The following is a 26,815-nucleotide window of genomic DNA, read 5'->3' on the forward strand; positions in this document are numbered from 1 at the left end:
ACAGAGCTTCTTGTGGCTTCAACATTTCAGTGCTACGCCTCTGAATGGCAGTGCTACTCCCATTCCTGCTCTAGCTCACAGCATGAGTGTGAGGCAGAGGGTGGGGGGACATGAAATGAGCCTGGTATTCCAGTTGCTGGTTCCATGTCTGGGTCATGGACCTACCCTTAAGTCTCAGAGCTCTCCAGGAGGGAAAAGGGGCTCCCATGCTTCAAGGGCACTATGTGATGGACACAAGCCCTTCCTCCAGAACATCTCACATGGGCAGGACTCAGCAAGTGACTGCCCCTACACACATGAGGACGTCTGGCCGCTTGATGTAACTCATTGTTTTTTTTTGGGCCTGGATACTGACACAGCAAGGAAGCCAGTGAAAAGTAAAGGGCCATCCCTAAGCCAGTGAACCACATCTGTGCTTTATTTTTCAATTTTATTATGTTTACGTATTTCTCCGTGGGGAGGTGGTGCATGTGCCACAGTGCATGTTGTGTGAAGGTCAAAGGGCAGTTTCGTGGGAGTCACTTCTCACCGACCATATGATTTCTGGGAAGCAAACTCAGGTGTTCCAGCTTAGTGACAAGTGCCTTGACTTACCTCCTAATTCATCTTGCTAGCATTCGCATTTTAACAAGAGCATGAGAACTGGTGCCAAGGCTGAGCCACACAGTTCTAACCCACAGGGTGTTCTTACACAGCTGTACGTGCCTTCTGTCTTTGGGAGCACAAAAGTCTTGATCCCAAGGGTCCTCAAGGTTTCCCCTTATGCTTTCTGGCTCATCTAGGAAATGGTCTCAGAGGTCCTCATTCCCTTACCCTTCTGTGACTTTGGCGGCCAGGTCCCTATCCTGCCTCCATTCCCACCTGATAAAAAAAGACCACATGAGGCAGAGGTGTGCTTCTACATCCAGTTTATACACAGCTCTATACAATATACAGAAAACTTTATATACAGATATATTTATAGAATAAGCTATATTAATTTGTCTCTCCTTTTTACAGCAATATTAGTGTGGATCTTTCATACATTAAGTACAAAAAAGTCATGGGAGAATGGCACGTGGAGTGCAGAGGGTTTATGGGGGCCTGGCTGTTTGCTACTAGTTGCATATGGAGGCCACCCAGATGCCCGGGAGGACAGGCCAGCTCACGGCTGGGGGAGCTTGTGCTGCGGGTCTGGGGGACATTGTGGGGTCAATCTGAACTGGGATAAAGGGGGTGGCTCAGACCCCCCATATGTGGCATGGAGTGAAGGGGACGTGCAGCAGGCCCACCCTTCTAGGGTCAGGCAAGGAGGGAATGGGAGGGGTGGGCTGGCCCTGGGTGTCTAGGGCTGAGTCCAAGCCTGCCCCAGCCCCAAGCCTGTAACACAGTATGGCTGCAGCCTTGGGGGTGGGGGGTATGTCCCTGATGGCTCAGTCCTGGGCATAAGGGCACACCCTAGAGGGGACCCCTAGACCTACCCTGGCAGAGGAAGAATTAGAAGGCCAGATCCATGACTCTCCTTGCTGTGAGCTGGGTTGCTCACTGGATTATTCGTCTGATATAAGGTTTTTTTGTTTTTGTTTTTTGTCTAAGGTTTGAATTTTAAAAATCACTGATTTTTATCTTACTTCTGTGCTAGGCTGAGGCAGTGCCTTGGCAGGAGGCAGAGTGACCAGGAATCTGTTGAGAGGGGAGTCACAGAGTAAGGGAGAGGCCCAGCCCCCAGGTTTCCTCATCTGTTAGGGTGGATAGCTATCCAGGCCACCCCAGTTGTGGGGGTTAGAATTGGGGCTCAGGCCCAGGTACCGGTGATCATGAGGTGGTCAGGGGAGCCTAGGTAGCCCAGAGAGGCTGTGAGTGGGGCTAGAGTGGAAGGGACCATGCTTCCAAGGAGACAAGGGCACAAGGGTGGGCAGCTGCTTGCCTGCACATCCCAGGGACTGGCTTGTTCCAAAGCTTTACTTCACAGGCAGGTTAGGAGGAGCAGGAGGCAGGGAAAGTGGGGAAGGCGGGCAGCCCTCTGCAGCCCCTTTCCTCAGGAGTGGTGCACATACATGCACGTGCACACACACAAAAAAAACCTGACACTACCATGCACAACCTCCCCTAGGCCCCCAGCCTGGGGAAAGGGCTGGGTTCCTACCTCCTGGCCTGCTTCTCCCAACCATAGGAAAACCTACGAAGGCCTCAGGCTAACCTGGGACAGCCCCTGGGTCCTTGGCCCCTCTCCTTGGCAGTGGGCCGGGGTTTCCAGCCTGGTCCCACAACACTCTACTCTCGGCCCCTCTTCTTATGATCAGGACACAGTAGGAGGTGGAGCCCAGACCCAGAAAGGAGCTAAGCAGCCAGGAGAACAAGTGGGCAGAGGCATGTTTGGTTTCAGACCCCAGGGCCCAGAGCTGCCTAGGCATGGTGGGGTGACATAAAGGGGTCAGGCGGGACACCAAGGAGACAGGGCTTTGGATGCCTTCTTTCTTCCCAGGGCTCTGACTCTGCAGCCAGGGGTGATGTCACAGGAATGTCCACCACCCTTTGAATGGCCAGAGTCCTGGGGGTAGAAGGTGAGCCAGAAAGCCAGGGAGTGGCAGGTAGGCAGGCAGGGCCAGGGGCCAGGACCCATGAAGATAAGGGGCACCAGGCAGAGAAGGGGCAGCCCTAACCCCACCCTCCTTCGGGCCCCACTGGTCTTCAAGTCCCATATAGAGGGGACAATTAAACACATGATTGGGAATGGGGGCTTGTGAGCCCAGGATACAACCTGAGCCAAGCCCAGCAGATTCTGTAAACATATACAGCACTGTGGGCCACCTTGGTGGGGGTCACCCCAGGGGGCTGGCCAGCAGGCACCAGATCTGGGGGATAGTGGCCAGGGCAGGTGCCAACTTGAATGACAAATGAGAAGATGTGGAGAGGGGGCTGCTTTCTGCCTCGGCTCTGGGAGAGTAGCTGGAGGGCAGTGACAGGAAGCTAGCTTGCCTAGTGCCATTCCCAGAACAGAGATACCAGGCTGCCCACACAGAGGAGTCACAGGCTGAGGGCTGAGGACTGACCAGCCAACCTGAAAGCTCCTCCCTATACCAAAGCCACCCCTGCTTTTCCCAGACATCTTGGTTCTGGGGGTCCTAGGCTGAGGTAGGGATGCAGACCCCCTGCTCAGCAGCAGTGCTCCAGGGCCTGAGACCGCTTGGCCTCTGGGAGGCTCTCCTCAAAGCTACTGGGGCCCGAGTGGCATTAGGTACCCACGGGGTCTTGAGTTCTGGTAGGGAGGAGCTGGCAGCCACTGCCAGGTGCTAGCGTGCTGAGATGACCAGGTCATCCTGCTTGGTAGGGCTGGCCCTGTGGCCTGTTGGGGTGGAAGTCCGGATCTTGTCTGTGGCCAGACACTCCTGGCTGCTGAGGCCCGTGGGTGTCAGGTCCATGAGCTCCCCTGAGGAGCTGAGTGGGAAGGAGGGCGAGAGTGAGATGCCAGAGGAGGGTTCAGCAGATCCTGCAAAGAGCCTTGGGGGCTTGGGTACCAGATTGGGCTCAAATTGAGCCCGAAGCAAGATTTCCTGTTGGCTAGGGGACTTGGGGCCCTCAGCGTAGTCACTAGTGGGGCTCTCGGGCACCACCATGCAGTAGAGGTCCTGGAAGGAGCTGCTCTTGCTGTCCAGGTTGAAGAGGCTGTCTATGAACTCGGCAAATTCTAGCACCTGAGGGCTGGGCGAGTCCCCCAGGCGCCCGTTGTGCAGTGCCAGCTCTCCTCGTGGGGCCACCCCACCGCCCTCGCCACCTGCTGCCTCCTCTTCTTCCTCATTGGTTGCACTTGGTGGCCGCTCAGGAGTGACACCCCCGCTGCCCAGAGCTGCCTCCAGGGGTTGGGTGTCCTGCGAGTGCTTGGACAGGCTGTCGGCCGCCAGCAGCTCTGTGCGTGAACTGAGGGACGGGTTCTCCTCTGGAATGGCCGGGTCGATGTAAAAGAGGTGCCCCTCATCACGCTCCAGCACCGCGTGGAGGCTGGGTGAGCCTCGGATGCTGCGGAAGCCTGAGGAGCGGCGCGAGTCGAAGCTGTACAGTGACTCAGTGTCTGAGAGGCTCTCCATGGTGGCCAGCGGTGCCCGCCGGGACTGCAGCTCTGCTGCCAGCCGCTCCTGGGTGGACAGCAGCAACAGCTCTACAGGGTCTTGGCGGGCTGCTGATGCAGCAGCCACTGGGGACAGCAGCCGCCCCTCAGAGAAGCCCTCCAGGCTCATCTCAGACTGAGACTTGCTCCTACAGAGAAAGAGTGCAAGAAAAGGATAAGACTCAGCAGAGTAAAGGAGATTGACCCCTATTCTCCTGGCTAGAAGGGAAACCCTGACTTTTGAAAACCACATCAGAGTCTGGAGAGATGGCTCAGTGCTGTAAAGAGCACCGGCTGTCCTTCCAGGGGACCTGAGTTTGATTCCCAGCACCCACAACCATCTCTAACTCTAGTTCCAGGAGATCCAACATCCTCCTCTGACCTCCAAGGGCACCAAGCATGTACAAAGAACACAGGCACGCAGGCAGGCAAAACACCCATACACATAAAAAATAAATTTAAAAAGAAATGAAAAAAAAAAAACCAACTCATACGGCCCAGAGGTTCCAGTGTTTCCTGCACAATCATGTGGACAGGAGTTGAGATCTACCATCCATGTCAGGCAGCTCATAACCCCCAGTAATTCCAGCTCCAGGGGACTCAATGCCCTCTTCTGGCCTATATGGGCACCCACATCGTATGTGTAACAGACACTCACATAGATTCATACACACAGACAAATAATAAAATATATCTAAAATATAAAATGAAGTAAAACCTACTCATAAGAAGCTAAGATAGAAAACAAAAAAGCTGACACTAGGTAGACAGGAATGGGGTCCCTGAAAGGCATTAAGATTCCCAGAGGACTCTGGGTCCTGTGCATCCATATCTATCATGATACTAAAAAGAGATTTAGGCATCAAGAGACTGGCTGCTGTGGCTCACTCATGAGGCCACAGTGAATGGGAGACGCAGAGGGAAGGACAGAGAGACAGGGAAGGAAAGAGATCAGGGAAGAAGGTAAGAAGGATTCTGCCCCCTAAGCTCAGGCCAGCATCTTCAAGTGCCACATGTTACATGAGGTAGCCCCATGCTGGACAGGAGCAGCAAGCTCTGGAGCCTCTTGCTCTGTTGGGAAGGAAGGGGGAGCTGGGAAATGGGTGGTTGCTTCATGCACAGTGGCTAAGGGCAGACATTGGGTTCTTCAGGATACAAGTGGCCACCACGGGAAACACACAAGGAGAAGTGTCAAGGGGTTCCCGCCAAGCAGTGACACCACCTCCTACTTCTCAGCAGCCAGATTTAGAAGCAATAATGTAGGGCCTGGGAGTCAGGGTCCCAGGAAGGCAGAACAACCTTTCCCTTGGAGAACCATCACTCTAGAACCTGGGATGCTGTGTGTGCACATCTGTGAGTGTGTGTGTATGCCTTGGTACCCGTGTGCAGGTAGACCACATGCACCTGTGTGCTGTGGAGCTATCACAGGTGCGGCCATTCATTTGCATGTCTACCTGTCCAAGTGTGCTCTTAGCCATGTGTGTGTTCTGCTCGCCTTGCTGTGTGTCCTATGTGGACAGTTTTCTGTATAGTCATGAGTAAAGTTTGTTATAAGCTTCAATATAGATGCACAGTTGTGTAAGTACCACGGTGTAACATCTGTTTGGATCTAAGTGGGAATGGGAAAATTGGTGTTTGGGTCTGGTGTGTGTAGGTCTGTGTGTGCTTTGAAACTTCTTATCCTACCTGGGAAATCCTGAGATGCTGATGGCAAGGTGGGAGACAGCTACAGAAGAGTGAGACCCTGAGCAGAGCTAGACTCCCACGCTGAGCATACGGACACAGCTTTAGGAATGTGCCTGGGCCCTGCACCCGGGCTCCCTTGGGGTGGAGTGGGGACATGAGACTCACCTGACGCTGCTGTTGCGATGGTCTGCGGCAGGCAGCTCCAGGGCCAGGCCGGTGGGCAGTGGCGGCCCCGTGGGCAGTGGCTGCTGCTGGAAGATGAGCTCAGGAGTGAGGTCCACCTCAGTGGGGCTCACCATGACCTTGGCCGCCGAGAGCAGTGCTGTCTTTCCCTTGTTGTAATTCTCCAGCACCTGAGGGCAGGAGGGAGGGGCCTGGTGGGAGAAGGTGGCCAGCCCAGCCCTGTAGCCTCCCAGAGTAAACGGCCTGATGGTTCAGCGGGTCCCCTTTCTTCCTTGTGGAAGGCCGGGGACTTGCCATAGGATGCTTGTCTCTAGAGCAGTCAAGTTGGAGCACTCTTTTCTGTCCTTCAGTGGCCCAGGAAGGTAGATGCTCTCCCCACTTGACTACGTATCTGGCAATGGCCAGCTGGCCTTTAGGGCCTCTCAGTTCAGCCTTTCTCAGGGATCAGCTCCTAAGAATCTTCTGAATTCCACCCTTCCTGCCATGGAGCAACATGTCATGTGCAGAGTCTTTCTGACTCCCAGGGCCCAGCTCAGGACTGTGGCTGGTTAGCATCTGGGCCTCAGGCCCCTGTCTCTCAGAAGGGCCCTACCTGCACTCACCTTGTTGAGCCCCTCCATGACCACATAGGGCAGGTGCTCATGGAGCATGGCTGGCGAGATGATCACCTCATTAAAGGCTTTGTTGTCTCCCCAGATGGCGAAGTACGTGGGCTCCTCCTGCTCACAGCAGCTGGGGGGGCACGGGTAGAGAGACGGGAGTCAGAGAGCTCTGCTCTGCGCACTTGCTGAGGGATCTACACGCTGATCTGGGGGGTCCCCATCTACCCTAGGCAGCAGGTTCGTAGGCTTCAGGCAAAATAACCAGGCCTGGCTATTTTGCCTGAAGCCTACGAAAGGCTGATCTGGAGCCTTAGTTGCAGTCCCTGCAAGGCCTCCAATCTGCTTTTAGTCTAGGCTACATCTGCCACCCCTGGGCAAGGCTCAGCTCCCCAGCTTTCTGTCAGGAGGGGCAGCCTGCATTAAGAAAGACGGCCCAGGACCCAAGGCTCTCAGCGTATTAAGCAAAGAAGGGCTACCTTCTAGCACACTGTTCTTGCTCTTGGGCACAACCCAAGGACACTGAGGCGAGCTGGCCCAGGGCCAGGTGGCTACATCAGGTTATCTACTCCTAAATGCACCAAGGACAGGGAGAACTGCTTTGGGAGACACCAGCGAAGGGCTGACAGTGGTGTGCCAAGTCAGAGGTGGGACAGGCCTCAGTTTGACCCAGCTGGACCTGCCAGGCCAGGACACCTTCGGGTCAGGTCCCTGACATCTGCTTCTGGATCTGATGAATGTCGGGGCCTGGCAGTGTGAGGGGCAGAAGCTGCATCCAAGAACTAGGCTCCTTCAGGCATACACAGTGTACCGCAGAGCCCTTCTGGAAACAGCTGGGGACTGGGTCTTTGGTTCTCTTTCCATGGCTGGCAGCTGGGTCCTGGACTATGGTCTCTACCTCTGCCCCAGTTGTCAGTGGTTAACTCAGCAGAGGCTGGTCCAGCCCTGAGCAGCTCCCTCCCTGGACCCATACCTACAGGAGTGGCCTGGACCTCCGTCAGTACCTACCAGCACTGTTCTGCAGGATGGTTATGGACCACGTGGATGATGCGGCCAGGTGGGTAGAGTGGGGTGCTAGCCGAAAGGGCGATGGTTAAATCACTGGGGTGGGTCCAGAGCCGTGTGCTGGCCAGGGTGGTCACCTCTACTTGATCCTCAGGCAGCTCTGACTTGGGGATACACTTTGTGGCCCCCACGATGATCCGCCACTGTATAGGGCCAGGGAGAAAGGGTGACAGAGTTGAGCAGCTCTGGCTGGGTGGATAGGATTGGGGAGGGGGGGTGCTTGCAAGGAAAGGGTTCAACAGGTGAGAGGAGTGGGCCAGAGATGGGGGCAGTGGCTGGAGCATTAAAGGTTTGTGCCCACCTAAAGAGGCAGTGGCTGATGTGTATGGTAGCCAGGTGGCCAATAAGATGCCAAGGACAGACGACACAAAATTGTTGCATTTCAGAGCTGGCAAGGGCCTAGAAGACTAGTCAAGCCCTCATCTAGTGGGTAGGAAACACACCCGGTGAGGGGATGGAACTGCTCTGGGTCACTGTGCAAGGCAGAGGTAGGAGAGGCCTTAAGAGGACCCATCTGGACCGGCTGAGTTAGGTCCTGGATCTGACGAATGCCTGGGCTAGGCCCTGTGAGAAGCAGATGCTGTTTCCAAGGACTACGCTTTCAGGGAGACAGTCTCTTAGAGCTGTGGTGACCCATGGCCTGACACCTGACCCAGGGTCCCTTCTGACAGAGGGTTATGGCCATCAAGGCTAGGAAAAATTCAGACAGGCAGTAGAAAGACAGTAAGGGTCCAGCTTGGGGTGGGCAGCCATCTCACAGACTAGCCACAGAGGGCCTCCTACTTTTGGCCTACCACAGGATGCTTGACCACAAAACTTTGCCTCACCCCACCTGCCTGACAATGAAGGTCTCTGCATAGAAAGGGCCCCCAAGGTCTTCCAAGATCTGGTACATGTTAGAACAAGTTGGCTCTCTCCTGGCCCCAGCAGAATAAGCTGAACACAAGCCCTCGACATGGGGCAGCAGCCTTCCTCAAGCCTGGGCCACCTCAACAGGTGCTTCTCTGCCCACTCAAAGCACCACACCTCAGGGATCGCCTTTTTCACATCAGCTCCATGTGGGAGAAGCACCTTATTTCCAGTTATGACCCCATGACAGCTTAGCATGTGCACAAAGGCCCTCAGTTTCCTTACAATGGCAGGGGCTGGATAGGCTGAGCTTGGACACTGAGGGTCTGACAGCCTGAATCATCCATAACACAGCTGTGGCCTCTTGCACTTTGTCCCTGGGATCAGTAGGGGACAAGAAGAGGGACAGACAGCCCCCCCCCCCCCGTGGTCAGGGAGCCGATGGGAGCTCACTTTGGGCTTGGTGCTTCGCTGCAGGACATCCAGAAGTTGCCGACGGAAACCCTCCAGCTGGGAAAGGCCAATCCTGTGGAAGGCGATGAGCATCAGCTTGGGGCAGTCATGGGCAAGGAGACATGAGGGAAAGGGGGTGGTGGGGGCACCTGGCTCCCCAGGAACAAGAAGACAAGACCACCTGGCTCATGCTGTGCAGGTCAGAGAGGCCACTCGGGAATGTACAGCACCTACACTGGCTCTGTCTTCTCACCACAGGGCCACTAAGAGTGGGAAGGGGTGCTTAGAGTGCTTAGGAAGAGGGGGAGGGGGCCTGGATGAGAGATGTGAGCACTGAGGAGTGGGGTGAGCTCTTGCTAGGGGACATAGCAAGAGAGGTGGACTTACCTGGGAACAAGGTCTTTGCCCAGAACCACAGCAGTCACAAACTCTTTGGAGTATTCCATGGCATCCTCACTAAAGACAGGTCAAGGGAAAGGGCTCAGGCCCAGAGCAGGGCCTTGGCAGAAGTGGTTCCATTCTGCACCTGGGCTGCAGCTTCTCAGGAAGCTCATAGTGCCAGGCTGGGCTTCTATTTTTGCCCTTCCTGCCTATGTTTTACCACAAGGCCTTGGGAGAGGTCCACTTGGCATGTTAGAAAGCCCCCAACCCACTCCCACAGTCGTGTCCAATGCCATTCCCAGGTGTCCTGTCATCAGAAGCTGGGCTGCCCAGTCCAGCCACCAGCTCCCAGTCCCATCCAGCCAGCCTTTGGCTTTCAAGTGTCCCAGTTGCTCCAGCCAGCTCTGAGGCTGCAAGCTGCTTACCTCAGCAGGCCTCCTGGCGGGGAGTAGGCGAAGCACTTGAGGGTTGGGTACTGGGGACGCAGGAGGAAGGACAGGATGGCAGCTGTGCCAGCGCCCAAAGAGTGGCCTACTACAATCAGGCCATAGTGTTTGGTTCCACGGCCCTGGGGACCAAGAGATATCTGAGAGCCCTGCCTCAGTTTCCCAGCTGACACTGACAGCTCTTCTTAAGAGTCCTGGGATCATACTGTCCTGCAAGGGTGCTAGGGCTGAGGGAGAACCAAGCTAGGTCCTCAAAGGGCAAAGACTTAGTGAGACTGCTTTCACAAACTCCTACTCATCCTCTAAAGCCTTGCTCAGAAATCCCCCCTCCTTGAGGAAGCCTCCCTGATTTTCCAGAAAAAGCTCCCTCCCTCTTAGGAACTGTAATTTCCCTATGACCATTCTGGTGATTACACTTATATTCATTTGGTTACCTGTCCTCATCTCTCTACCCTAACCACTAGCCTGAATCTGTAAGACCTGGGAATGGGGGCTGGCAGCATCCATTGGAGCTACCTGTGCAGAGAGAAGAGGCTGGGCTGACTCAGGCTGCTGTCCAGCTCAGGTGCAGCCTTTCCCTAGTTGTAGCTGTTTTTTATCACTAGTCTGTTACGTATCTTGCAACAAGTCAGTGGTCCTGACTACGAGGCTGGCAGAGTACACATTTGATATCAGGACACTTTGAGAGGAGACGGCCTGGGAGGTCAGGCGGGGTGGGATGGAGCCAGCCAGGAGCTGGGGATGTGGAAGGAAGGGAGGGACAGGAGCTAGTGTTTGGGGAAGGGGGGTACCATCGTTCACCCCTCCTCTCCAGGATGGGATGTCATGGAAAACTCCTCACCAGGTCTCGCCCAAAGGCCTGAGATAGGACCATCTCCTGCTCCAGCTTCTTCTTGATGTACTCGGCCGAGAGTACCATGCCCTGGGTGGGAGGAACAGAGCAGGGCTTGTGGGAAACCTCAGGTACCAGCACAGCTGGTGGTCTCAGCCAGCACCCCTTCCATCCCTCAACAACAGGCTGTAAGGGCTGGTGGGTACTTGTCTCCATTTTCAATTGCATTTTCCACTCCACAGAAAATGGAGGATCAGAGGGAAGTAAGTCCACCTGATAGAAACAGGTGTGACATCTCCCCAGCTGCCTGCCCAGATGCTTCTAGGGACAGCCAGGGATCCCTCAAGCCTTAGTGGGCAGGCAGGCAGACTAACCACACCCTTCTGGCTGAGCCCCTGCCAGGTGGAGGGTGGCAAAGGTGAGGGGACCTCCGGGTGTTGAGGTGGATACCTTGTGGCCCAACCAGGTGCCTCGGTGTCCCTCCACAGGGAGGCGCTCAGCATCACCTGTCAGGTCAGTCAGGGCATCCTGGGGAAAAGAAAAAAGGCAGGTAAGGGGTAGCTGAGGAAGACAGGCCAGGGCCTGTGGGGGAGCCATGGTCAGCTTACCTTGGGGGACAGGGTTCCCCGGATACTGATCACCACTTTCTTCTTGTCATGGTCTACTGCTACGTAGAAGGGAGTTTCATAGACCTAGGAGTACCAGGTTGTGAGCCTAAGCAACTCAGAATAAGGCCAGACTTAGGGATGTCAATAAAACTCCCCACGGGCCCCTGGGTCCCTAACACCTGCCAAAGCCAAGGTTCCTGGAGGTCACTGAGGATTCTTTAGTCCCAGCCTTCCCATTGCACTCTGCCTCAGGCAGCCCTATGCTCAGTCCAAATGGTTCACTGCTTTTCCCCACTGCCTCCTATTTCTTCCATTTCCTTAAGGCTGGGCCTGGAGCCCTAACACTGAATGAGATTGGCATCCATTTTCCCACCTAGTTTGGGGCAGTGTGGGTATCAGGCACCAAAATGGAGGAGGCCATCTCTGGAGTACACACTGGAAATTATTTGGAAACTACAGCTGGCTCCACTGGCCTGAGGAATTGCTTTGGTGGCCTGGATCCCCAGTGGCCTCCAGAAGAACTCAGCTCTGCCTGTCCCCAGCCTGGTCCCTCACCGCATCATGACAGGAGGTGTAGACAATGTCTACTGCAGTCATGTTCTCATCCAGGAAGTGACGGCGGATGGCGATTGCATTACAGCCACAACAGTTGTCTTCCTCAATGGTGACCCCAGGGGCGAATCGGGGTCGTGCAGGGCAGAGACAGCACCTGGGGTGAAGTGGCAGAGAGCTCAGGGTTTTCTCTTTGCATCCTCTCTGGAGTAGCTTCAGCCCCACCCTGTCTCTGTCTCCTTGCTAAGCCCTGGTGACCTCTGTGGTGACCAGCACATCACACGGTCTCCAGGCTGAACATGACCCACGAGCTGTCCCCACTTGACTGAACACCTCACCGCTATTCTTTCTTCCCAGACTGAGCCTTCTCTACAGCCTGTCCTCCACTTCCAAGGTCCTAGGTCTAGCCTGAACCTCCGTCCCCTGTAGCAACCTACTTCATGTGTTTGTCACAAGTTCTCTTGGGAGCCAAGTAGACCCAGTGCAGACCTCCAGAAGCACCTTACTGAACTCCTACATGGCACCTTCCCTTAGCTGCATTGACAGCCCTCTGGGAACCCAGCCTACTCCCTGACTATATGCCAGCTCCTCCCAGTCAGCCCACACCAGTCCACTTTGTCTTCACATTTAAAGCAAACCCACCCACTGTCCCTCCACCCTTGCCCCTGAACTACCAACTCAGTAGCACAGGGAGGGACCCTTTGAACATACATCAAGCCACTATGAGGTTTCCTCATAGAATCCCACAGAGATGCCTTCCTTTTCGGCACAAAGGTCTGAGTCCTTTTGGTTCTGCCGCATCTCACTGACCTCCATGCACTCCCCTCATCTACACCGCTCTTGCCTTTCCTTCCTCTGCCTGATTAGCTCCCTCACCAGATTCCATGCAGGTTAACCCCCTCCCCATATCCTTTAGTCTCCATCCAAATGTGATCCTTCAGTGATGTCTGCCCCAGATACCTCTCTGACCGGGCCAGTCCTGACCTGACCCCCTGCTTCAGCCCTTAGCTATGCTCCTCCAAAGCATCCATGTGCTCTGACCTGCCTCATGTGCTCCACCCCTCATCTGTATATTGTTGTGGCAGGAGCTACACAGGGCAGGGTCTGCTCTGTGCCAGTCACAGATGTTTCCCCCAGCACCAAGCCTGTCAGGCATACAGGAGGCTCCCCAGGGTCGATAAGCCAGGGCAGAATTGGTCACTGCTAGGAAGTGAGGGGGGGGGGCAGGGGAAGGTTTGGAGGAAAATGCATCTGCTTTTTAAGCCACCAGAGGGAGCCAGCACCCAACAGATTGGAGCTGGGAGCAAGAGTGACAGGCCTGCCGGCTGTCTTGACATTCAGTGTGAGGTGTTTGTCTTCTCAGAGCCGTTCCTGTGGGACTGTGACTTCCCGACAGGGAGGGGCCCTCATCAAGAAACCCCAGAGTCAAGCCAAGACCTTGGAAACGCCTGAGCGTGGGAGCAGAGACTGCCCCATACACAGGATATAATACACAGGACACTCATCCCAGAACTGAGCCTGCAGAAGCCACCAGCAGGTCAAGCGGTGGCAGGCTTGGTTCCAGGTCTGAGCTCCTACCTTCAAGCCTTTGGGAAGCTCCCCTCTTCTCTCAGCTGAGCAGAAGGCTCTAATGAGGTAGGGGAGAGGCAGGACTTGGGTTCAAATCCTTCCTGGTATGTCATGTTCTGACTCTGCAGCCATAGTCCAACTAAGCCTCAGCTTCCTCCTGTCAGAGCCAGCACTGACTGCTGCTTCCCAAAGCTACTAGCCCCCAGCCTGTCCCCTATGCCATGCCCTTGTCTTGCTCCACTCTCCACTCTTACAATGTGGTGCTGTGTCGCCCACTGCGGCAGACAACCGATCTTCGGGATCTGAGGGCCAGTGGACGTGACAAGCAGCAGGCAGACAGCAGACGCTAAGAAGAGTGCCCAGCCATCTCTCCCCAATTATCTCCATGCCTTGGGTCTTTGTCTCCACGCCACCCTAAGCACATTCTTCCATGAGGGGATCTGACTGTGCTCCGCCAAGGCTGAGGGCTGTGTCCTTGGCCATTACAATTCTGGCTCATGCAGGTGCTGATATTCCCACTGTCCCCAAAGCACTCAGAGCCCCACTGTGGCTCTGTGATTCGGAACTGTCCCGTAGGCTGATAGCACCTGCTAGACCCAGGGAAATAGGCCCCTGGAAAGGGGAACAGGGCTATCTAAGCACAGGTCTAGGTGTTCCTGGCCCAGTGCCTATCTTGAGAGCCTCTCCATCCAGACTAAACGTCCCAGGAATGCAGGGGGAAGTGCCAGGTGTGTACATATGGCAGAGATGGGTGGAGCAGGCATTGACCTGATCCTCTCTGATCAGCTGCTGGGGGTAGTGAGAACAAGGTCCCAAGAGCCAGCAACTTTCTCTAGGTGGAGCAAGCATGGATGCTGCTGTCCCCCGGGAGGGGGCATGGAGGACAGAGGCACTGGCCCAGCAGGTCAGCTTTTCTGGAACAGGAGCCCAGGGAACTGTCCTGCTTCTTTTTGCCTGTCATGGACTGAGGGCGGAGACGCCACAGAAGGACAGGGCCCTTCCAAAGCCCTTCTCTGGCCCACTTAGAAGCATAGAGCTCCACCCTCTGTCACAGGGGCAGGGCTGAGGGTGACAGGTCAGATCTGGGTCCAGACCTTTCTTTCTCTGCTCAGAGCCTTGTACCAAAGTGCCTTCTTGGCACATTTCTAGAGACCTCAAAGGAGTGGGCTTACTTCCTAAGAAAGTTCTTTCTTCTAGAAAGGCAGAACACAGGAGAGAAGCCAAGAGAAGGGAGATGTGGGCAGAATGGAATGGCTGTAGGGGGCAGAGGAGGGCCCAAAGAAGAGAAGAAAATCAGCAGTGTAGATGCTACAGTATCGCATCTCAAAAACAGATGCATAAACATCCCATTTCACAGATGCAGAAACTGAGGCTCACAGGCATGCACTGGCTTGTCCAAGGTAGCAATTGAGAGGCTCATTCAAACCCTGCATTCAAACCATGAACTGTGTAATTCCAGTCCAGGGAGGAAGCAAGGGAAAAAGGCAGTGGCCCTGTGACAGTATGGGAGAGAAGCTGCTTGGACCCAGAGGAGGTGGGAGCAGGACAGCAGTTTTGAAGCCCTAGGGGGAAGGGAGTACCAGGTCATCATTGCATCCCCTCCCTCCACCCTACGCTGACATGGCTGGGTACTGGCTGAGTACTCACGAGCAGGACCGAGCCAGCTGGCAGAGGCCACAGGTGGGCTTCCTCATCAGGTACATGGGCCAGCCATAGGCAGCCAGGGCAAAAAGCATGTAGTAGCAGACTTCTTTGTAGCGTAGCATCTCATGCTGGAAGACAGGACACAGAGGGCGGTGACCTCCGCCAGTCCTCCATGCTACCTCAGCCACCACCAGTGTCTGAGGTGGGAGCCTGCCTACCTCCTCCAGGAGGGGACAGCTGCTGGGCCCCAAAGTGACGGAGGGACAGCCCCTTCAGACACTGATTATATTTGCCCAATTCTCTCCCTGTACCCAGGCCAGCACACTCATGAGACCTATCCTATCACTACAGTCTCAGAATTCATGATTAGGGGACAGAAAATCACTCAGAGCACAGGCTTGTTTTCATAAGAAAGAAGGGGGCATGGGGAGTGAGTGCCCTACCTCAGCATCAGGCCCTGGGGGATTTAACCCGCTGAAGCCTTGGGGACTGCAGCTCTGGGTGTGTGGCTATGAGAAACCAGATGAGCCATGCTGGGCATGGAAACCCATCACCAAATCTCTCTGGCTTTCCAGTCTTCTCAGGCTTGACTCATGGAGTCCCAGGTTCCTGAGGCTGGGGAGGCTGTCTCCCTGAGATTGGGATCACGCTAGAGAAAGGCGCCCAGCAGCTGCTCTAGATGGTTTGTATCAGAGCTACAAGCTGTCCATTGGCAGGATGGCACTGTCCCAGCAAAGCCTGTCAGTCAGTCCCCAGCCCCTAGGCACCAGGACTGAGGCACTTAGAGGGAATTAGTCACCTTGTAAAAGTTAAGGAGGGTGATTAGTCATCTTGTGAAGTGAAACAGGTAGGCCTCAATCAGCACCCTCTGCCTGCTCTTCAGGAACTCAGGAAGGAGTCAGTAGCTGCAGAGGCAATTACCCTGGGTGACAGGACAGGGAGGCGGGGTGCTGGCAGCCTCTGCCAGGTGGCAGGTGCACACTCTGCACCTCCCCCCAGGGGCGGTAAGAGCCACCCAGGCGAGGTCCTAGTGAGTGGCAGGCAGCTGGCTAGGGGCACCGGCTATATATGTATGTGACCCGTGAAATGAAATGACGTCTGCTTTGGGGAGACAGACGCCTGGGGCTCTTCTAAAGACACAGATCTCCAAGGGCCGAAACCTCTCCAGACCTGTCTTGATTGGCATCCAGTTCCCAGCACCTTGCTGGGCTGGATTTAAGATGGGTCACTTCCTCTTCCTCCGGCTCTGGGTGCAAGGTGTGCGTGGGGCATGTTACGTCTGTCCTGAGGGCTTTGAGGGTGCCAGGCTTGCTCCAGATCACAGAGAGAGGGCCATTAAGCAGGGATGTACCTAAATTAGTTTGTTTTCTCTGGGCCAGGCTGACGACTACCTGCTGCCAGCTGTGGTTCTACCCTCAGCCATGCTGGCCTGGCCTGGGCCTTCCTACCATGGGACCCACTTTCCCTGTAACACATGGGCTTTCTACCGAAGGTGCTTGAGGAAAGTTTCTACATCTAAAAAGGCTTTTCAACGGCAATGTCACACTCCAGTGTCTATCATGAGGGCGGCAGCCACAGGAATGTCACAGCTCATCCCCGTGAGGCACCCGGCAATCTCCAGAAGCCCGGGTCAAGTGTTTTGGAGCTTGGCTAAGAGATTCAGGGTCCTGCTTATAGAAACAGCATGATGTGAGGGCTCTCGAGGACCTGATCTTAGAAGAGACTCAAAGGACTGCTGAGCAGGAGTGGTGGGGTCGCTCACCATGTGTTGGTGGGGAGGTGGCAGGGAGAGACACTGGAGAGAGGAGGAGACCTCCCACTCACCACGAGGTTGTGGGGAGGTGGCAAGGAGGGGCACTGGAGAGAGGAGGAGACTTCCCACTCACCGAGTTCTTGAGGTCGAGGTACTTGGTATTTCGGGTCACTGGCATCCCAGACAGGAAAGCCAAGATGTCATTGTTTGCCTGGAAAACAGGCATGGAAAGATGGACAGTGGTCCAGATGTGAAGATGAGAAGGGAGTTCAGCTTCAGCCTGTTTCTGAGGTCTGAAAGAACTCACGGCTTGTAGCTCTTCCAATATCCAGCAGCTTTCCGGAATCACGTTTCCCTATTTTTCCAGCCCCCCTCCCTGCTCCGCCATTCTACCCAGACCTTCAGACCTCAGGGGATGGTCCCAAGCCACCCTAGAGGGAAGGGGACCAGAACTGGTGTGTTGGTGAGGACTGGGGGGCAGGACAAGTTTCAGACAGAGGCCGAAGCACTCGAGCTGTGGCACTGGTCATCTAGCCCCAGTGACTAGGCCGTCCTCTGAGGCTGGCCTCAGAAGTGGCCACACATGGTCCAGAGAACAAGTTTCCCCACTGGGAGTCAGTGCAATGGCTGGCTGAAGGCTTGAGCTAGGAGAGTGGAGGGCGATGAGCAGTAAACGGTGGCCTGGGGGCCCATGGAGAGAGGATGCCACAGGATCAGCCACAGAGGCCCACAGGAGAGCGAAGGGGACTCACCTCATCCAGCACCGCATTACGCTTGGCTCGCTGCCGCTGCCTAAGCAGCACCAGGCCAGCAATGATGTCGGAGGGCACGATGTCGAGGTCACGGAAAAATTCAGCAAAGAGGTAGGCAATTTCTGAGTAGGCATCCTGTCAAGCAAGGCCCAGGAAGGCAGGAGGCGGTGGCAGGGCAGCAGGAGAAAGGTGAGACCATGAATGAATACCCAGGGCAGGTTCACCAGAACCCTCCACAGCACTGGCCAGCTTTGCCCTCAGGCAATGCCTCTGTGCAGTAGGAACCTGGGGACCCTGTTCTGGATTCCTGGCCTTCACCATCTTAGCTGTTGACCCTCCCCCTACCTCCCAGGCCTCTTCTCTCCACTGAGGTCCCACAGCTCACAGATACCAGCCTGAGCCATTACATCTTCTCTTTCTCTAGATACCCACAATCAAGGTCCAGGCAGCCCTTCTCCAGCGAGAAGCCACACAAGGCATCTGGCTGCCCTTGCCCCATCAGCTGTGACCCTGGAGGCTTCCCCTGCTTCTCAGAGGCCTCAGTTAGAGGCTCCTGTAATGTGCTTGAGAAGAAGTACAATTTCATAGCGGGTAGCTTTGCTGGCTTTGAGCTGGCCCTGGGCCTTGGGTAGAAAGGAAAGGACAGAGGCAAGCCCTGCTAGCTGTGGGTCCTAGGTCTCCCCTGCCTTTTGTTGCCTTGAACCTATCAGGAGAGGGTGGGGTAAGAGCAAACTCATGGCAACTGAATCTATCTCACTGGGTCTCACCCTTGAGTTCCTGGCAAGTTAGGAGAGAAAAGCCAATGGTTGCAAACTCAAACCTCTAAGGTGCCACACAAAGCCAAATACTGCTCAGCTCCAGCTGCCCAGCCCAGGGTGCCAGGTTTGGACATACAGGCATTTACGTAAATGCTGTTAAATTTTTTTTTCAAAGACTGGCATTCAAGTATAATTTTTTAGCAACACAGTCAAGCTGATGAAAACCACTCTGATGGGCTCTACCCCTGGGCTGTCTGTGTCTAATAGGACCATGCTCTGGACACACGTGACCTTTCTACTATCTTCTCACAGCAAACCCTGTCCTGCATTGTGCACAGGAGAAGGATATGCCCTTTAGAGACCCAGGCAAGCCTAGCTTCCACCTCCAGTTTCCACTCCCTGCCCTCTGCATGGCAGTGAGGCCTGGACCAAGATCTCTCAGGCAAACCTAGACAGCCCTGTGAGGTACTCTCTACCTGCCAGGGAACACCGGGCATTCCTTTTACTAGCTTACTCAGGCTAAGGTCCCTGGGAGGTGCTGTTAGAAGGGGACACTCCAGGCTTCCCCCAGACGTCTGAGGTGAGCTGTCTGCCCCAGGGAGGAGTGGTCTCCTGACTTCTCTCGCTCTGGTACTGACCCTCTCTCTCTGGGTCTCAGCTGCCTGACGTGCACAATGAGGGGCGGGGCTGGATTACCTCTAACCTGCCTGCCCTTCCTGCTCAGAGACGCCTTCTGCTGGGCTTGCTCCTCAACACTATGGGTCTTCCCACTTCTCAGGACGCCTGAGATGAAGGCTGATCATGTGTCACCCAGCCCCGGGCTAAGCACTCAACAGCACCCCCGGCCTTCCAGATGCATCCACTGCTGGCCACGTGCTACTTTTCTTCTAAACTAAACTGTGTTCCAATGCTGTCAAGTCAGTCACCACGCCTTTCTTCCTCAACAAAGCAGGTGGATGGCTGCTTTGCAGGGTGGGGCAGTCAGTGAAAGGGCAGACCGTCCCACAAGTAGGCTATCACCCTGCTCACAGTGCCCCGCCTCCAAACATTACCAGAGGAGTATAAGGCGCATGTACGCGGCAGAGAGGACCTGGGGCAAGCATCCCAGGGTACTTACTGACTGGGAATCCTTTGTCCGGGTGCAACAGAGGAACACTTTGAGACGGCGGGACCAGCTGGTGGCCTGACCCTCCTCTAAACGGTGCCTGTGAAGGTGGACATGTGTGAGGCCAGGGGGCTCACCAGATGTTAGGGAAATAGGACAGCTTGTTCCCAGGACAGAGCAAAGAACTCCCCAGTGGGCCTGGGGAGGAGGCAGCAGGCTAGCTACAGCTGGGTGGCCAGTGACCCAGTTGTCAGCCAGCCAGGGTGTTTCCTGGAGACTCTTGCTTGACAACCTGGTGAACTGTTGCAGAGTGGGGTGGTCTCTGACTCTTAGTAGACTGACTCATTGGCATGACTGCGGACTTCAAAGTTGGGAATCCAAAGTAAGGGCTACTCTACAGCCAGGTGTCTAAAGGTCTAAACAAGGAGCAGTAGAGTGGTCAGCCAGATGTGTCCTCCCTCGCTGTCTTTCCTAGCAAAAGACTTCAAAAACTCATGTACTGAGTACTTACAGGAAATTGGGGACTGGGTAAGACCCCACGCTTTCCAGTTCCTCACACCTGCTGTCTGGGTAGGGCAGGTACACTGCCTGCATGGTTACCCCCCTCCCCCACCCATCCTCAGCTCAGGAATCAGTGAGCAGAGAACAACAGGCTACTTTCCAACAAAGGCACTTTCATGCTGAGCACCAGGAAGCCGGTGTATTTTAAGACAGAGATAATAGCCCTGATATCGCAGGTGGTGGTGCACACGCCTTTAATCCCAGCACTTGGGAGGCAGAGGCAGGGGGATCTCTGAGTTTGAGGCCAGCATGGTCTACAGAGCAAGTTCCAGGACAGCCAGGGCTGCACTAAAACACAAAAACAAAAACAAGAACCAACCAACCAACCAAAAAAAAAAAAAAAGAAAGAAAGAAAAGAAAATAGCTCTGATATCAAATATGTGGATCCACATGAATCTTAAAGGAAGCCAGAAGAGGCTGGCTGGGTTTTGAGCAATGTTCTCCACTCTTAAATGCCTGTCACTGGGTCAGGGGCAAAAGACAAGGTGGCACTCAGATGCATTTAAGTCCCTTAACAGTCATCAGGAATGAGACTGGCTCTTGAAGAGCTTCCTGGCTCCTCTGTGCAGCCAGGAACTGCTCCCAATTCCTTTAACCCTGGCTACATAGGCAGCTGACCAAAAGGGAGACAGCAGGAGGGGATAGGGATGATGTAAGAGACCAGCTGTCAGAGGACCTGCAGTCCCAAGAAAATGGAGCAGCCTTGCATCCCAAACCAACGCCCCACTATTCGGGGGGCTTGATGACGAGAGAGTGAAGCTGGGTTCTCAGGGCATCACATACTTTTTGCTTTCTGATCCAAAAGGACTTTCAAATGCAGGATGAGAAATTTCCTCCTCAGCCACTGACCAGATGGAAGTGCTCACTCCCCTGAGCAGTACTCCTCATGACCTCCAGGGGGCAGATGATCGTAGGGATGTCTGAGATGTTTGTGCAACCACCGGTGGGCTACTGACCACACCAGGGAGACACATATCAAGTCTGGACAAAAAGTTCATGGACCCCAGTAGCTCTCTGTTGGGAGGCTCTATGTGGAAGGGGGGTGGGGTCAGACATTCCTTCTACAAAAACCCAAGGTCAGGCCTTCTGGGAAACAGCCGGGAATAACACCCTCCCCCAGTCCCCACCAGATTTCACTGGAAAGAGAAAGGACCCAAACTCAGACACCCTCCTGGCTTTCAGAAACCATGTGGCAGCCAGGGTGTGTGTGTCCCTGCCCTTGGGAGCTGATAGCTTGAAGAATGTCCCTGTTAGAAAAACTGTTAGTTTTAAAGCCAGCGGAGGACAGGCAGGCAGGTAGTGAGTGTGACAAAGCCCTGCAGGCAGACGGCGCTTTCCTGCCTCCTCGAAAGAGACCTGCAGAAACCACCACAGGTCAAGGGCCCGCAAGCTGTGGCCTCCGACAGGGTCTGGAAACCACAGGGAGCTTCCTAATTAAAATGACAGCGAGCCCCAGGCCCTGCTGTACAGGCTCCTGCCGGGAGCCCCAAAGGCAATCACCCAGAGTCAGGAAAGGAAGGATGCTTTTCTCCAGGGCCCGGAAACAGGTCGGGTGCAGCGTGTGCTCAGAACAGCAAAGTGGGCCAGGGGGCGGTGGCCAGCTGCTTTGGGAGGGAAAAACGGGCTCCGGAGCCCTGGCTCCAAGTCCTGACATTTCAGGCTGGGAGGTGGCCAGACCAGGCATGGGTGTGGTTCTGGAGGCAGTGACAAGTTGATGGGCTGACGTGGAAGGTCTGAGGCATGAGTGGGGGTGGGGGACAGGCCTGCTGGGCAGGGGTCTTGGCAGCCTGCTCCACTGAGCTGGAGGTGGAGGCCACTTCCACACCCACCACTGTGGCTTGGGGCAGTGACTCAGATCCCTCATCTGTAGAAGGGGTTCTCACAGCTGTTCTGGGATAGCAAAAGGACTGGCTAAGCACGGGGCTTGCCTTCCAGGAGAATCCCCATTATAGGGGTCACTGTGACTCATCCTAGGAACGTCCCTTGCTTTCAATAAAGAAGTCACTATGGCCATGCTGGGTGCTCATTTTCTCTGCCATGCCATTTCTTTTAAACACCAGGTGAAATCTCCTCCAGGAAGCCTTCCTTGATTAACTTCTTACAGCCTCTGAGACCTAGAGGCAGCCTCACCTAGTGGTTAAGTGGTTATAGTCAGGCTGAGAGCTAGTTACCAGCCTTACCACACAAGCTCTCCACCCCACCTCCCCCATTACAGGAAGGACATGTGTTGTAACTCACTCTGAACAATGTTTGTGTCTTCTGCTGTAACCATAACTGAGTAGGAGTCCTGCTGCTGCTGCCGACAGTGGTTTTCCATTAACTCAGCCCTTGCCCATAGTGTTAACCACTTGGCATATATTATCTCACTTAAATCTCACGATGACATCCTGAGCCAGCAACCGTTACTCTTACTTTTTTTGTTTTGTTTTGCTTTGACAGGATCTCCCTGTGTAGCTCTGGCTGGCTTCAGACACTCTGTGTACACTCAGATGGCCTTGAACTGATCCAAATGCCTCTGCCTCATCAGTATGAGTGCTAGGATTAAAGGTGTGTGCCACTAGCCTAGTCTAACCTTTTCAGGGAAGGAACTGAGTCAGTGAGACTGAGGCTTTCACAAGGAGCTGTGGCTCACATGAGGTTGATGTGTGATTTGGGAGGGGGCAGGACCCTCCCCTGCTCACCAGCCTGTGAGGCTCACCACCCGCCTACCCAGCCGACTGACCGTAGGTTGTAGGTCCGCAGGTTGCGCTGCCTCCTCTTGGTGGCTCTCAGCTTGACGAAGGTTCGGCCCGTGGGGTCAAAGACACAGAGGACAGTGATGCAGACGCTGAGGATGACCACCCAGTTGCAGACAACCATTCCTGTTGGCAGCAGCAATGAGAAGAAAGAGCTGGTGCTGTGTCCGCCTTCTTGGGACATGAGCTCTGAACAAAGGCCACTGTAGGTAGCATCTATGTCCCCAATGGTTTCTAAGACCCAAGAGCAAGTACTCAGAAGGCCATGGTCTTTGAGGCCCACTCATGGCACAGAGCAGGCATAGAGTGGGCCTTAGAGAAGGTGATGAGAAGCCCTAAGGCTGCCTGCGCAGTTCTGTGTGTCTGCTGCTGGTGTATGTCTGCTGTGTCTCCTCCTGGTGAAGGAAGTAACCATGCTTGGGTGCCTGAGCCCCTTCCTCTGCAAGCTGGGCCCTATTACCTCCACCCCTAGGGCTGGCTTCAGCTGATGGGGCAGGTGGGGTGCATACCGAGGGTGACGTTCTTGGCAGTGAGGTCATTGCAGGAGGTGTAGTACTGCGTGAGCCAGACGATGCCCACGATAGCGTAGATGAACTCGATCACCAAAATGGCTGCAAGAAGAGGCGGGTTCTGACCCAAAGCTGCAGGCCACTGTCTGCAACTAGGGAAGGGCCCAAGAACTTAAGCCTGGCTCCTGCTCTAAAGTAGGCTCCCAGGCCTCTAAAGTAACTCACAGCAGGGGTGCACAGAGCCCTAGCCTGGCCCCTTGCATTGTGCTCTCAAGTCCCCACTGCCTCCCTGGACAGATGAACAGGGAAGAAGTACTTCCTAGCTTCTTTAGGATTTCACAGTTGCATGCATGAGCTCTGGAATCAGACTCATTTTAGGCAAGTTACCTAATCTCTCTGAGCCTCCATTTCCTCATCCATATTTGAGAGTACCAATGACTTCGACACAAAACACTGAAGACTAGAAGACAACTGTTGTTTCTCAGAAGAGACTAAGGAACTTGGTTCGGTGGAGTACAGGGATGAGAGGAGTCCCAGGAGATAACCCACAGTGGCCACGCACTCAGTCCACCAGTGTACTAAGCCCAGAGCCCCAGTGGGAAGGAAATACAACAGCCTGGCAGAGCCAGCAGAGTACAGCACCTAAGAGCCTAGACCAGGGAGATAGACAGCATGGGTTCAAATCCCAGCTCTGACTCTTCTATCTTGACTTTGCTGTGTGATCTTGAAAGAACTAATTAGTCTTCCTGGGCCCCAGTGTCCAGGAAAGCTAACACTTTCCTCCCCATGATCTGTGAAGAAGATTGAGAGAACTGCACGCTGGGAATGCACCAGAGGCTTCTGGGACATGGCCCAAAAGAGATATAGGCTGCTCCTCTGGGGAGCTGGCTCAGCCTGGCCTCAGGGTTTTCCTGATCTGTTTCAGAAGAATCACTAATGTATTTTGCAGACAAGCTCACAGTTTCAAATAGGGGTCAACTAAGTTTGTCTATGAAAGACCAAGAGGGCAAGCATTTTAGACTCCGTGGCCACCCACCAAGCAATTTCTCAGGTGCCATTATGGTACCAAAACCCAAGAAAAAAACACATAAATAAGTGGGTGTGCTCTCTGATGAAAAGATTCATTAGAGCTGGTGGGCTGGACTGGGCCCTTGGGTCTAGAATGTCAGACAAGTAAGGTCCTGCTCCTCAGGGTTTGCCTTTTTTAGTTCATATTAATAACTGAAACCCAAGGAAGTGAATGAGTGCTGGAGAAGGGTGTGGGGCTCTAGAACAGTCCCAGCCCTCAGTAGGGGTCCCTTACCCAGGCGCACGTAGAGCACGTACTGCATGGAGTCGCGGGGTTCTGTGTAGAGAATGCCCCCGCGCATGCTCAGCCAAATGATGGCCATCTCAGCAATCATGCAGCTCAGAAGGATGCCCAGGTAGCCGCGGCCGTGGTCCACCAGGTTCAGGGAGCAGGCCTCGTGTGGGTTATAGACCAGGCCAAAGAGCACCACGGACAGGATCACAAACCTGCAGAACGGTACGGGTGAACAAGGCTGGGCTGCCTCTGTGCCGGGTGCTGCCCCTACCTGGCAGGCCTGGTATAGCTCAGAAGACAGGTGTCTCCGCAACCAGAACACTGTCTACCTGGCTTTGGGTGGTGAGATGCCCTGCTGTCAGCATGGGGAGGCAGCAGCAGCTGCTGTGTCCACGGCCAGGTCAGGAGGACCGCTGGCAGAAAGGGCCTCCTGAATCCTGCGGGACTACCTGGAGGAGGGCCTGGGAGCAGGGCAGGATCAGGTTTGGGCCTGGTTTGGATAAACAAGTAGCTGGAAAGCTTCCTTCCAGACCTTTCTCCTCAAACCCAGGGCTGTGGCCTCGGCTCTGACACTTACCAGGTGGTGTGCAGGAGAAAGAGGAAGATGGCTGGCAGGACGAGGTCATCGCTGCCCACAGACCAGCGCCGCCGGAACACCACGATCCCGGGCATGGCTGGCAGCTCTGGGAGGCTCAGCGGGCCTGGCACTCACCTCCTGAAAGCAAGAAGAGGACCCTGGAGCAGGCTGGACTACTATCAGGTATGGTGAGACATCTTGGGCGTTGGCAACCATCCCTACCCATGGCCAATGGACCTCCAGGCACAAGAGATGTTGACCCAGGTAGAAGCTGCCCCTGCCCTCTCAAGTCCTCTAACAGCAAAGGCCTTGAGACGCCTGTCGCCTGAGGCCACTCCTGCTTACCACCAGATTGCCACTGGCTAACATCATTCCCACAGTAACTGCTCAGCTTCACTGAAGACCTAGGCTCTGGTTGGCCTACCTGAAATTCCAGCACTTGGGAGATGAGGGCAGAAGGAACAGATTTTGACGCTAGCCTGGGTCCCAAAAAAAAGAAAAGAGAGAGACAAAAGACCCTGAGTTCACTCTCTCTTTCCCCCTACATAGGATCAATGGGATGTTCAGTCCCCAGTAGCCTGTCTTTCCACAGGAAATCTGATCCATACTCACAGTTCTGGGCCAAAGCTTCTAAAACCAAGAACAAGTGTCCCTTAACACAAAGCGCTGCAGAGCGGGAGGAACACTGAAGGCTTGGGAAGACTGGGAGAGGGGTCTGTGAGTGGTGGTGGCTAGGACTAAGGGCGGGGATGCCCAGCATGCAGAAGTTCTTGGTAGGTCTTTGCACAGTGAGGGCTTTGGTTTCTTGTTCACTAGAGCCCACTGAGCTGTGAGTGTGGCATGACTGTTTCACACTCATCTTACAAAACTCCCAGGCACTGTCATGGTTCTGGACAAGGAAGGCTATGGTAGAAGGCTATGGGTTAGGATTGTGGCTAGAGACATCTGCCCCTCACTGTGAGAATAACAGCTGCTCTAACTCACTCACCCTTGGCCTGACAGCTTTCACTGCTTGATGCCTACTTCTCTGAAGTAGCTGGATACAAACCAGCTACCAATAAGCTCAGGAGTAGACAGGAATTGGGGTCTCCTTTGGAGATGGGAGAGAAAAGTGGTAGCACAGGTAGAAGGCTAGTCTAAGCAGAGACCCAGGACTTTCTCCAGGGCAGCCCCATGTGCCCTGTGTAGAAAAGAACCTCTGCCACAGAAGGCTAGAGGTCAGCTGCCCACCAGGGCCAGCAGAGGCTTACATGGCATCTGGTCCTGGGATGGGTAGCAGGTCCTTCTTTCCCTAGAGACAGTTCCAAGGAAAACGGGTGTGTGTGGAGCCTGGACTCACTAGGGCAAGCACCAGCCAAGCCTTTCTAGACCAGTGAGCGCAGCACTGACAGTGGATGAAGGGACATGGGGCCAGGTGGCTGGGCAGGGTGTCATGTCGGGCCATCCTCTGCTGGGCTTATCTCCTAGGAGCAGCCACTGCATGTTCCTAAGGGGTGCCAAGAAGCAGAGCTGGCTGCCTGAGCAGCGGCTAGGCTAGGCTGCTGGGGTCGTGCCTAGTCCCCCTCAGGAAGTGACATCATCCCACTCTCAAGGAGGAGTCAAGCAGCATGTGGGAAGCAGGAGAAGGATGCGGAGTGAAGAAGCAGCTGCTGCTGGGGTGGCTTGGGGGTGGGGAGGTCTACTGTGGACAGAGGCCTAGGACTGGATCAAAATCTGGGACAAGCAGCCCAGGGCACAGCTTTAGGCTTTGGAGTAATGGGATGGGAGGAACCTGGGGCATCATGGGTGGCAGCAAGGCTGGGGCAGGCAGA

The 26,815-nt window shown here is 54.8% G+C and overlaps 1 protein-coding gene across 7 annotated transcripts in view; it reads right to left on the minus strand.

Annotated features, from left to right (window-relative positions):
* Window positions 1–891: 891 nt before the first annotated feature.
* Window positions 892–26,815, minus strand: part of Dagla (diacylglycerol lipase alpha) — a 57,317-nt gene continuing 31,393 nt past the window's right edge. For all 7 annotated transcript variants that reach the window (XM_021636073.2, XM_060386397.1, XM_060386380.1 and 4 more), the window contains 19 exons: window positions 25,005–25,142; window positions 24,428–24,639; window positions 23,125–23,226; window positions 22,603–22,741; window positions 19,332–19,419; window positions 17,457–17,591; window positions 16,838–16,915; window positions 14,955–15,079; window positions 11,742–11,895; window positions 11,187–11,270; window positions 11,029–11,106; window positions 10,588–10,668; window positions 9,726–9,868; window positions 9,307–9,375; window positions 8,920–8,992; window positions 7,561–7,760; window positions 6,556–6,685; window positions 5,936–6,123; window positions 892–4,233 (listed from right to left, as the gene is read on the minus strand). In XM_021636073.2, the coding sequence (XP_021491748.1) occupies window positions 3,273–4,233; window positions 5,936–6,123; window positions 6,556–6,685; window positions 7,561–7,760; window positions 8,920–8,992; window positions 9,307–9,375; window positions 9,726–9,868; window positions 10,588–10,668; window positions 11,029–11,106; window positions 11,187–11,270; window positions 11,742–11,895; window positions 14,955–15,079; window positions 16,838–16,915; window positions 17,457–17,591; window positions 19,332–19,419; window positions 22,603–22,741; window positions 23,125–23,226; window positions 24,428–24,639; window positions 25,005–25,099 (3,135 nt within the window). In that variant the 5' untranslated portion in view covers window positions 25,100–25,142 and the 3' untranslated portion in view covers window positions 892–3,272. The remainder of the gene's footprint in view (window positions 4,234–5,935; window positions 6,124–6,555; window positions 6,686–7,560; window positions 7,761–8,919; window positions 8,993–9,306; window positions 9,376–9,725; window positions 9,869–10,587; window positions 10,669–11,028; window positions 11,107–11,186; window positions 11,271–11,741; window positions 11,896–14,954; window positions 15,080–16,837; window positions 16,916–17,456; window positions 17,592–19,331; window positions 19,420–22,602; window positions 22,742–23,124; window positions 23,227–24,427; window positions 24,640–25,004; window positions 25,143–26,815) is intronic.

This window comes from Meriones unguiculatus, chromosome 1 (genome assembly GCF_030254825.1).
Source record: "Meriones unguiculatus strain TT.TT164.6M chromosome 1, Bangor_MerUng_6.1, whole genome shotgun sequence".
Taxonomy (NCBI): Eukaryota; Metazoa; Chordata; class Mammalia; order Rodentia; family Muridae; genus Meriones; species Meriones unguiculatus.